The sequence below is a fragment of the Acipenser ruthenus genome, chromosome 7 (assembly GCF_902713425.1).
Source record: "Acipenser ruthenus chromosome 7, fAciRut3.2 maternal haplotype, whole genome shotgun sequence".
Classification (NCBI taxonomy): Eukaryota; Metazoa; Chordata; class Actinopteri; order Acipenseriformes; family Acipenseridae; genus Acipenser; species Acipenser ruthenus.
Genome location: NC_081195.1, coordinates 68185658 through 68197722, shown reverse-complemented (window position 1 = coordinate 68197722; position 12065 = coordinate 68185658). Strand labels below are relative to the sequence as shown.

General features: G+C 43.0%; 1 protein-coding gene across 2 annotated transcripts in view; it reads left to right on the top strand.

Moving 5' to 3' along the window:
- Window positions 1-12065, top strand: part of gys2 (glycogen synthase 2) — a 35349-nt gene that overhangs the window by 21366 nt on the left and 1918 nt on the right. For both annotated transcript variants that reach the window (XM_034027382.3, XM_034027381.3), the window contains 6 exons: window positions 500-578; window positions 4196-4309; window positions 4847-4973; window positions 6168-6263; window positions 6915-7078; window positions 10100-10180. In XM_034027382.3, the coding sequence (XP_033883273.1) occupies window positions 500-578; window positions 4196-4309; window positions 4847-4973; window positions 6168-6263; window positions 6915-7078; window positions 10100-10180 (661 nt within the window). The remainder of the gene's footprint in view (window positions 1-499; window positions 579-4195; window positions 4310-4846; window positions 4974-6167; window positions 6264-6914; window positions 7079-10099; window positions 10181-12065) is intronic.

Sequence of the window (12065 nt, the reverse complement as noted above, 5' to 3'; positions counted from 1 at the left end):
CCCATTGGTGAAAATGACCTTTACATGGATAGTGGTATTGTAATTTAGAACGGCCAGATCTGGAATGAATGCATTTCTGGGTCCCAACTGGAATGATGGTCCAGACTATTTGGTTTCGGGGTATCCCGCTTCCTCCAGAACATTTTGAATTAATCTGACCTAAATTATTACAATTACATTTTGAATCAATAAAAGAAAAAAGAAAACAACAACATTGGTTCATTTAAATTGATATAATTTCCAGCTTTAATTCAGAGCCCCTCAATGAATGGAGTGTACTTACTATCCTATGTTGATAATGACAAACTTCAGTTTTTTACATCACCCACACAGAGATCTTGCATCGAAGTTTTATTGAGCAGATTGTACGGTGACTGTCGCGGGTCTGCAGGTTTTAATGTTGATTTGCGGGTCTGACGCACGATTCGGGTCACTTGGGTGGTCTGTGTATCACACGAATGTAATCACCAGGTTGCAATTAAGGCTTATTTTATTGCAGAGGGGAAATACCAGATATGAACAAGATTCTTGACAGAGATGACTTTACCATCATGAAAAGAGCCATCTATGGAACCCAGGTACTTTTAAAATACTCTGTTGTTGGCACATGTTGGAAGAACCCTCAGGCAGCCTGACTATGCCATTGGGTTCTAGCTAACCTGGGCTAGTTACAACACTAGATGTTTTACATTTTTCATCTGCTGTTTAAAGTTGAACTCGTGTTTCTAGATTCCTTCTCACTCCTCAGAGCACTCAAAGCTATGCAAAATAATTCAACACAAAATAATCATTGGTAATTTTCAAGTAATTATGTTCGCATAGGTCAAAAATAATCACACATTCTCATAGGAACAAATATGCGATAATAATAATGCTGTAATAATTACAATATAATAATGTATTTGTCAATAGTGGTTATAAATAAATTCAAATTGTATGATTTTATAAGTGTTTTGAGAGTGTGGACTGTTGAAAGTATTATAAATATAGCATTTGCAGCTCTGGTTCGCTTAAAAAATGATATCCGTCTTTCCTGTTAAAACAAACATTGAAAACCTCTTACAAAACAATAAGCACGGTAACAGCAGCCTGTCAACACATTAAAAACCAGGCTGAGCAGTGCAGAGCCATTCCTTCTCTTAAAAGGGAGATGCTTAGAGTCACAATCTGAATTTCAAAGGCAAAGGCAAGGCCCACGGAGATTCTTTTAATAAAGAATGTCAGGAATAATTTTTGAGGTTGAAATCCAAACAGCCCTATGCAAGAAAGGGTCAGCTACATCAGCGAGGCTCCAACAGCTAATAAATACACGTTTGTTTCTGACAGCAATAGAGCACAAAAACATATAAACAAGCCCAGAAGAGAAAACAATCATCTGCTTTTATAAGCACACAATAAGAGCCGCATTCATGCACACTGGCACTGCAGCATACATTGAAACATCAGTTCAGAATTCAATAGGTGTGCGTGCGTGCGTGCGTGCGTGAGTGCGTGCGTGCGTGCGTGTGTTAAAGTATACATATTAATGGATATTAATTTGGTGTCCCAGCATGAATCACATCTTTTTGATAAATCCTCTGTTGTCTCTTATACAGCCTGGTAGTGATGAGCTTCACGAGGGAAAGTGCCTAATGGTGCTATTGATGCTATTGATGTCCTCTCTTGTGTTGTTAAGCCGTAGTACATGGAGCAATAGCTCAGGTGTTTGGTTTTCTGGTGGGCTGACACTCAACCCAAGTTTCAGTCCCAGCTCTTCTCAACACTGATATTCAAACTCAGTCGAAATAGATACTGTAGCTGACTTGTTGGGGAATATTCAGACAGATTGTATCCACCTGGGTGCAACTCCCAGTGATGATGAGTGCCTTTGCTGAAACAAAATTACATATATTACTTTAAAGACAACTGAGGATGTTTCTTTCATAGCCACATCACGAACAAACCCCATTCAAGACATCAACCATATTGACTTTCTAAAATATCATCCTATATTAAAATACATACCTGGGTCCTTTACCCCCAAGGTATCATTAGCACCATTTATTTTTTATCACTGAAAGGAGAAAAACACCCATCAATGTAATAAGACTAGAGCTACACAACCCAGGAGTTGAATTGAAGCACTCTGAGCAGGTACACTTTGAATAGCATCTGCTGCACACTGGGATCTTGATAGAAGTGTCGCAGGCTGTCTGTGATTTGAAGGGTATGATTGTGATTTGAGGTTCAGGTTAGGTTTCTCAGCAGGTTCTCCTGGAAACGTGGATGTTTTTGCATTTGCCTCTGGATACACCGGCTCTTAGGGGCTCTAGGGTTTATTTCCAGCAGTGTTGTGGTATTAACACTCTGTAAAGAAAACATGGTGCTAATAACACTTTGGAGTAAAAGTCTTTGTGAATATCCACCATAGCCTTCAAGAGTCCTAGTAAACTCTGTTTGTCACAGGGCTGATGCCTGTGTGCTGCTTACATTTCATAGTGTTCCAGCGTTTCACAGAGGTCCACTTGGTGACTGCCAGTAGAGAGATTAAAGAGTTTCTTTTATACACTCCTAACTGTGTCAAGGGTGGAAATTCAATACTTCCCAAGTTGCCCTTATTGCATTGTGAAAGCTGTGCATAAATGAGCTGCTCTGCAATATGCTAAATCTCTATTTACAAATCATTTCCATATGTTAATAGAGAGTGGAAATGTGTTGGTAATGTTAAACCAGTTTGCTGGAGATTACTTTGACATAAATAGAGTTGCTAAGGTTACTTGGGTTTAGAATGATTGAAGTGGTAAAGCCTGTGCAGGAATGTATGGGAAAGGAGAAAATAAAACAATTCTCCACAGTAACCCTGTGTAAGAGAGTAGTTAGGGGCTGGTTGCACTTGAATGGAGTAACAGCTGAATAATTAATGTCTATTATAATTAGTAAGATAACAAAAACAAACTGTAGTCTCTGAGCCTACTAGAGTATAAATACCAGGCATAGAGGCGACACAGACAGAGAAGCTCCCATCGTCTGAGTCTATCTCTCCAGGGGTTCAGGTAATCCAATCAATTGCTTATCTCTGTTAATACTAGTGGCACGTGTTGTATCTAAACAATAATATTCAATGTAGAACATAATGTGCTTATTTGGAACTGATAAATGGTAAAAACTGTTAAAATTTTCATTGCGTATGTGATATTCTTTTATTGGGGATGTGATATTCTTTCATTGGGGATGTGATATTCTTTCATTGGGGATGTGATATTCTTTCATTGAGGATGTGATATTCTTTCATTGGGGATGTGATAATTTCATTGGGGATGTGATTTTCTTTTATTGGGGATGTGATATTCTTTCATTGTGGATGTGATAATTTCATTGGGGATGTGATATTCTTTCATTGGGGGTGTGATATTCTTTCATTGGGGATGTGATTTTCTTTCATTGGGGATGTGATTTTCTTTTATTGGGGATGTGATATTCTTTCATTGCGTATGTGATATTCTTTCATTGGGGATGTGATATTCTTTCATTGGGGATGTGATATTCTTTCATTGGGGGTGTGATATTCTTTCATTGGGGATGTGATATTCTTTCATTGGGGATGTGATTTTCTTTTATTGGGGATGTGATTTTCTTTCATTGGGGATGTGATTTTCTTTTATTGGGGATGTGATATTCTTTCATTGGGGATGTGATATTCTTTCATTGGGGATGTGATATTCTTTCATTGGGGGTGTGATATTCTTTCATTGGGGATGTGATATTCTTTCATTGGGGATGTGATTTTCTTTTATTGGGGATGTGATTTTCTTTCATTGGGGATGTGATTTTCTTTCATTGGGGATGTGATATTCTTTCATTGGGGATGTGATATTCTTTCATTGGGGATGTGATTTTCTTTCATTGGGGATGTGATATTCTTTCATTGGGGATGTGATTTTCTTTCATTGGGGATGTGATTTTCTTTTATTGGGGATGTGATATTCTTTCATTGCGTATGTGATATTCTTTCATTGGGGATGTGATATTCTTTCATTGGGGGTGTGATATTATTTCATTGGGGATGTGATATTCTTTCATTGGGGATGTGATTTTCTTTTATTGGGGATGTGATTTTCTTTCATTGGGGATGTGATTTTCTTTTATTGGGGATGTGATATTCTTTCACTGTGAATCCTGGGACGAGGCTGTGATGAGGTGTTTTTAACCATTTCAGCGGCAGTCGCTGCCTCCAGTGACGACCCACAACATGCTTGATGACTCCACTGACCCCATTCTGAGCAACATCCGACGCATTGGCCTCTTTAACAGCCGGACAGACAGAGTAAAGGTAAGCCCCCTGTCCTTTATACAAGTTTACCGTAGGAAAAGCATATCAAAGTGTATTAAAGCACAGTGAAAGCATGGTAAAGCATAGGGAAGCGTTGTAAAGAATAGTGGTGCTAATATTTTCTTCGTGTTTTTTTTAATGTGGTGTACATTATGTGTTTGATGTCTGCATACAATAAAGCAGTACAAATGGAAATACTCAATGCTTTGACTATAGAATGCCATATGAAAAGAATGACTTTCAAAAAGCCACTGTGCTGCATTTTTGATGTAAAGAAACTGCCTACCTTTATTCTTTAAAAAGCATGGGCTAGTTACTACTTACTGCAAATCGTCATTAGCTCGATTTTTATCTGAAAGGAAAAAACACAATTTATTAGTCACAAGCCACTAAATGAAATGGGGGGGGGGGGGTGTATTTGGTGAATTTTTACTTGCCACTTTGGAGGGTTTTCTTTAAGCTTTCCCCATTTCTTTAGTTCCTAGATTGCTTCCTGTCTGTCCCTCAAAGGTAGTTACAAAACTCTTGTTGTTTAAGGTTATATTTCACCCGGAGTTCCTTTCTTCAACCAGTCCCCTGTTACCGATGGACTATGAGGAGTTTGTCCGTGGCTGCCATCTGGGAGTCTTCCCCTCGTACTACGAGCCCTGGGGTTACACTCCTGGTAAGAGAGGCTGCTTGTGAGAGCTCTCGTGCAGGGGGCCTGGGCTGGGGTTACACTCCTGGTAAGAGAGGCTGCTTGTGAGAGCTCTCGTGCAGGGGGCCTGGGCTGGGGTTACACTCCTGGTAAGAGAGGCTGCTTGTGAGAGCTCTCGTGCAGGGGGCCTGGGCTGGGGTTACACTCCTGGTAAGAGAGGCTGCTTGTGAGAGCTCTCGTGCAGGGAGCCTGGGCTGGGGTTACACTCCCGTTAAGAGAGGCTGCTTGTGAGAGCTCTCGTGCAGGGGGCCTGGGCTGGGGTTACACTCCTGGTAAGATAGGCTGCTTGTGAGAGTGCCCGTGCAGGAGGCCTGGGCTGGGGTTACACTCTTGGTAAGAGAGGCTGCTTGTGAGAGCTCTGATGCAGGGAGCCTGGGCTGGGGTTACACTCCCGTTAAGAGAGGCTGCTTGTGAGAGCTCTGATGCAGGGAGCCTGGGCTTGGCAGCTGCAGCAGGGAGAGCTCTCTGGTCCTGTCCTCTTTGTCCTCTTTGTGAACTCCTCGTTTTGCTATCAGTACACTGTGGGCCATATTTTTAAAGCATTTACTCCGGTCTTTCATTAACCACTGTTTTTTGAAGAGGTAAAACAGCCTGCTAATTTTTACAAAACTAGAACCAAACAACAGAGCTATATATTTCAAGGTATGGTGCTCATACAGATAGAAACACAATTCACTGCAGTGTCTCCACTGTGTTAAGCTGCACACTGGGTTACCTGTCACTGCAGTGTCTCTGTGTCTCCACTGTGTTAAGCTGCACACTGGATTACCTGTCACTGCAGTGTCTCTGTGTCTCTGTGTCTCCACTGTGTTAAGCTGTGCACTGGGTTACCTGTCACTGCAGTGTCTCTGTGTCTTCACTGTGTTAAGCTGTGCACTGGGTTACCTGTCACTGCAGTGTCTCTGTGTCTCCACTGTGTTAAGCTGCACACTGGATTACCTGTCACTGCAGTGTCTCTGTGTCTCTGTGTCTCCACTGTGTTAAGCTGTGCACTGGGTTACCTGTCACTGCAGTGTCTCTGTGTCTCCACTTTGTTAAGCTGCACACTGGGTTACCTGTCTCTGCAGTGTCTCTGTGTCTCTGTGTCTCCACTGTGTTAAGCTGCACACTGGGTTACCTGTCACTGCAGTGTCTCTGTGTCTCCACTGTGCTCCTGCCCAGGTGAGTGTACAGTGATGGGGATCCCCAGCGTCACCACCAACCTGTCTGGATTCGGCTGTTTCATGCAGGAGCACGTAGCCGACCCAGCTGCATATGGTAGGTATAAACAGATAGCTTCTACAATGTTGCTTTTGGTCTCCATGTACACTCGGACAGTTGGGACAGTTCAGGTTTTTCATAGGATAGGTAAAATGTACTAGAATGCATTGCGATGTGAGTTGAAAAGATTGTCCCAGTGAACATGGAGTCATATGGTAACCTTATACTTACAAGCACTTAATTTTTGCAAATTAATTTTTTTTTTAAATCTATAATGTTCTAATCATTTACCATATCAATTTAATTTATGTAGCATCCATCATATACATAAAACGATGTTAAGCTTATATTTAAAAACACATATAAATTAACACTGCATTGCGAATAGAACATGGAAGTTAGAGAACTAGATATTCTTGGAATTTACCATGGATCATGTATCATTCTGGTTGGTTCTTGGTATTGAGTTATTGTCATTGGTTCTCTATATCTGTGTTCACCAGTCTGTGGAGTGCCAATAACTGAACAGACTCATTATTAGAGCAACATTACCCAGAACCACTCAGAATGATAACTCCATAAAAACACAAGGGGCAGGTATATGGTGTGGTTGTGGCACCAGAGCTGACAGTGCTAATATCAGCTGGTTTATCCATGGATTAAATGTGATCCACACACCCGGGGTTACAGCTGCCTCTCCTCCTCCAGGCATCTACATCCTGGACCGCCGGTTCCGCTCCGCAGATGAGTCCTGTAATCAGCTGACCCAGTTCATGTTTGGGTTCTGCCAGCAGTCCCGGCGTCAGAGAGTCATCCAGCGGAACCGCACCGAGAGGCTCTCAGACCTGCTGGACTGGCGCTACCTGGGCCGGGTGAGGGAGGCTGTGCGTGTGTGGGGTTCAGTACCGATGAGTCATCAGTGCCATTGCTTTAGCAATCCACTCTCTTACCTAACTTTATTAGGGGTCTGTAACAAGGTGATGTGTTACATGTGTGGGTCATCACTGAATTATACTGAGACAGACACAAAAACAACGCTGACAGAACAAAATAAAAAGGTGTAACAACACCAATCTCGCAACACAAAACTAATCCCTCCAACAAAAAACAAGTACCGTGCTGGTCTTTCCAGCATGTGTAGCATTTGTTTACTTTTCTTTTTATATTCGTTTTACTTCTCCCATCTCTCTCTCGCGTTGTTTCCTCCAGGAACCTGCTCCTCTAGGTATCCCTCTGTGGTGGGATCAACATCCCCTAAACTGACCTACTTCTGGGCTCCCGGAGTCCCAGCTGTCTCACGGAGACTCCTGTCTCTTCACATGGCCTCGGTTGGGCAATGCCGTCTTGGAATGGAAGGGTTTTGTAGTAGTTGTCCTGTACAGTGGACGCTCCGCTCCTTGATGCAAACAAAAGCTCCACTTAGCATCCATCTGTGAGTCAATGGCATTGCAGAAGCCCAGAGCTGTAGCACAGCCATTTTTTGAGCTCCGTGCCGCATCCATGGTCACGCACCCCGGACCTTTCGATCAGCTCAGCGCAGGGCAAGCCCACTGCTCAACTAGTCGCCTAGCAACACGTCTCCTGTTGCGCGTTGCAGCTGCTTCCTCAAAGGCACACACATACTCCACGAATCAGCTACAGGGATCTTCTGGAAGGTATTGACAATGTCGACCCAGATGACTTTTTCGACCTGAAAAAAGAAACAAGGACCAGGGGTCACAAATGGAGATTAGATAAAGGGACATTCAGAACAGAAAATAGGAGGCACTTTTTTACACAGAGAATTGTGAGGGTCTGGAACCAACTCCCCAGTAATGTTGTTGAAGCTGACACCCTGGGATCCTTCAAGAAGCTGCTTGATGAGATTCTAGGATCAATAAGCTACTAACAACCAAACGAGCAAGATGGGCTGAATGGCTTCCTCTCATTTGTAAACTTTCTTATGTTCTTATGTTCTTATCTCATCCAAAATGATTATCAATTACAGCAAGCATGTACAGTGTGCTCTTTTTCAATATCATGAATTTTGCAGGAGGATATGTTAATATTTTTTAATCGCATGCTTTGTACGCTTTCAGAAAATGACGATCATTTTGGACGGTTACTGACACCACAAAATACACAGGCCCATATTTTCAAAGCGCTTGCTCCAGTCATTGAGGGAGAGCAGTCTCATCCAGCATGACATCAGGGTCGTCCATAGAAGGGCATTGCTTTCTGACTGATATTATTAGCCTTACAGTGCATTTATCACCAGTCAATGATAATGCTTCTCATAGCCAGTAAATACTGCACTGGCCCATTAACTTTTAGCAGATTATCAAGGAACTGATTCAGCTGTCAATAGATAATGTCATCATTCATTCACATCCAATGCAGACTAAGCTAAATATAGACATCGGTCCTCACGTACATATAACCATCAGTCTGACCAACAAGAAATGCAAAGAATGTGATAGTGGGCTGTTTTATCTGGCATGCCGTCAACACAAAACCTTACAAATCTATTGAAATAAAAAGAAATACAAAAAAAAATGTTGTCAAATACATCTCAAATGGACCACAAGCTTCAAGATGACATCACGTAGGGGAATTCTCTTTGTATGCAGTGTATCGATGTACCCCAATTCTCAACGCGTCCATTTCACTCTAATCCTGTTCTTCATGCTTCATATTCTTTATAACACGCTTCCTGAGCTTTGCAGTGTCTCGGTTTCACAGTTAATGTTTTCCAATTAACCTTCTGACTGTCTCTTAGCTCTACAAATCTCACTGCCCTTTTATCAATGGATTATCGATTACACATCTGAAGAGGCTTGTTTGATGTTGTTGGTTGTCAAGCTGTTCCATTGATGTACTGGCTGCTAGCACATTAAAAAAAATACAGTCAGCTCAAATAGAAAATGAATGTGCCGGAGCTTTATGTGTTGGGATCTTAATCTTCAGCTTTTACAGTCACCATCAGAACACTGCGGGACAAACTGCTGTACTAAATATTGAAGCTGCTTCCTGGGTTTCAATGTGATGACACATTTATCTTGACGATTCCAATACCCCACAAACGCAATAAGTTACAGGATGTCTTGTCTTCTATGGTGTTAATCTCAGCCACAGATTCGATTGCAGTTTGTGCTGAAATAGTTGTGAGCGTAGGTGTGTGGAGGAGAGCAGTCACTTAGTTTGAGCCTTAAACTGGGACAGATGCACTGGGGCAATCAATCTGCCCAAGTAGAAGCATTGAGAAAGTTAAGGAAGGAAAATTGTGTAAGGTCAAAAAAAGTTAAGGCAGCTAATACAACTATGGGCAGTACTGCGATACCTATATAAAAGGCTACTAGCATCCACAGTATGAAAGGGTCACCTGCCTATTATGAGCACTAATATATTCCTGTTCCAATACCATTGCTACCAGATCCGATCCGTCATTTATTATCCATTATCAATAATGTCAAGTTCATTTCACACCAGACGCCTTTGCTACTCGAACATTCTGGTAATGAAGAAGAAGGTATAGTACAAATTCTACGGAGTAGACGCTGTAAGGGGATGCCAAACTCATGTGTGTGCACAGTACAGACATGAAATATACATCATGTATGGATGAAAGAAAGGTTTCTGCCCCACGACAGCACCACTGCTGGGAAGTAAATTAATTACTGTATTGATCAGTCACTGACTAGATCAAAGTTAAAGATGACAAACTGGTTTCACCTTAACAGAGTCAGAGAGCTGCAAGAATGCTGTTAAGCTAGCAGGAAGTGTTGAAATGTATTTGTAAAGACTTGGTTATGAACCCCTGAATGCGACTCAACAGTGACGCTGTCATGTCCAGACAACATCCTCTCATGCTTTATAACACTGATATATAGAAAGTATTGCTGCTTTTCTTTCAGTATTACATGCATGCGCGGCACCTCACGCTGAGCAGAGCTTTTCCTGACAAGTTCAAGATGGATCCGACAGCCCCTCCACAGGTAGGAGACACAATCCCAGCACTGAGGTTACACTGACAGCCCCTCCACAGGTAGGAGACACAATCCCAGCACTGAAGTTACACTGACAGCCCCTCCACAGGTAGGAGACACAATCCCAGCACTGAGGTTACACTGACAGCCCCTCCACAGGTAGGAGACACAATCCCAGCACTGAAGTTACACTGACAGCCCCTCCACAGGTAGGAGACACAATCCCAGCACTGGTTACACTGACAGCCCCTCCACAGGTAGGAGACACAATCCCAGCATTGAAGTTACACTGACAGCCCCTCCACAGGTAGGAGACACAATCCCAGCAGTGAGGTTACACTGACAGCCCCTCCACAGGTGGGATACACAATCCCAGCACTGACATTACACTGACAGCCACTCCACAGGTAGGAGACACAATCCCAGCACTGAAGTTACACTGACAGCCCCTCCACAGGTAGGAGACACAGTCCCAGCACTGAAGTTACACTGACAGCCCCTCCACAGGTAGGAGACACAATCCCAGCACTGAAATTACACTGACAGCCCCTCCACAGATGAAGTTACACTGACAGCCCCTCCACAGATGAAGTTACACTGACAGCCCCTCCACAGATGAAGTCACACTGACAGCCCCTCCACAGGTGAAGTTACACTGACAGCACCTCCCCAGATGAAGTTACACTGACAGCCCCTCCACAGATGAAGTTACACTGACAGCCCCTCCCCAGATGAAGTCACACTGACAGCCCCATCCACAGATGAAGTTACACTGACAGCCCCTCCACAGATGAAGTTACACTGACAGCCCCTCCACAGATGAAGTTACACTGACAGCCCCTCCACAGATGAAGTTACACTGACAGCCCCTCCACAGATGAAGTTACACTGACAGCCCCTCCACAGATGAAGTTACACTGACAGCCCCTCCACAGATGAAGTCACACTGACAGCCCCTCCACAGATGAAGTCACACTGACAGCCCCTCCCCAGATGAAGTCACACTGACAGCCCCTCCACAGGTGAAGTTACACTGACAGCCCCTCCACAGGTGAAGTTACACTGACAGCCCCTCCACAGATGAAGTCACACTGACAGCCCCTCCACAGATGAAGTTACACTGACAGCCCCTCCACAGATGAAGTCACACTGACAGCCCCTCCCCAGATGAAGTTACACTGACAGCCCCTCCACAGATGAAGTCACACTGACAGCCCCTCCCCAGATGAAGTTACACTGACAGCCCCTCCACAGATGAAGTCACACTGACAGCCCCTCCACAGATGAAGTTACACTGACAGCCCCTCCACAGATGAAGTCGTGTCAAATCACTTAGTTGCTTTACTGTGCCTTTTCCTTTTTATGATTTCTCAATTGTTGTTTTTTTCTTTTTCTTTTACTGTTTGATGTTTTCTGAGTTAAGGTGCTTTGACTCGCGTTTTATATAGAATTGAGCCGTATCTATTTGTCGAATCCATAGGTTTGATTGGTTGATTTCTTGTATGTAGATTCTAATATAGCATATGATTCTGTCAATGCACAATTTGGTCTCATCATATAGAATGCTTCCCTGCCTTATACATAGGAATCAATTGATTCATTTTGACAATACCAGACTGCAGTTGTTAAAACACTATGACTGCAATACAGAGATGATGATTCCTTCATGCTAGAGGCTATTAGCTGCTGAGATAAAAGGGGTATTGTGCTCTTACTCCAGCTCAGAGAGGACGTCAGTAATTACCCTGGAGTGTAGCCCTGTTTCCCCATTACGACTGCGACTAATAAAAAACATAACAATAATCGTATCCTATAGCGATGAAATTAGCGTTGCTATAATCTGTTTGTTTGTGTCTTCCTGAGGTGTTAACCTAATGAAGCATGAATGCCTTTG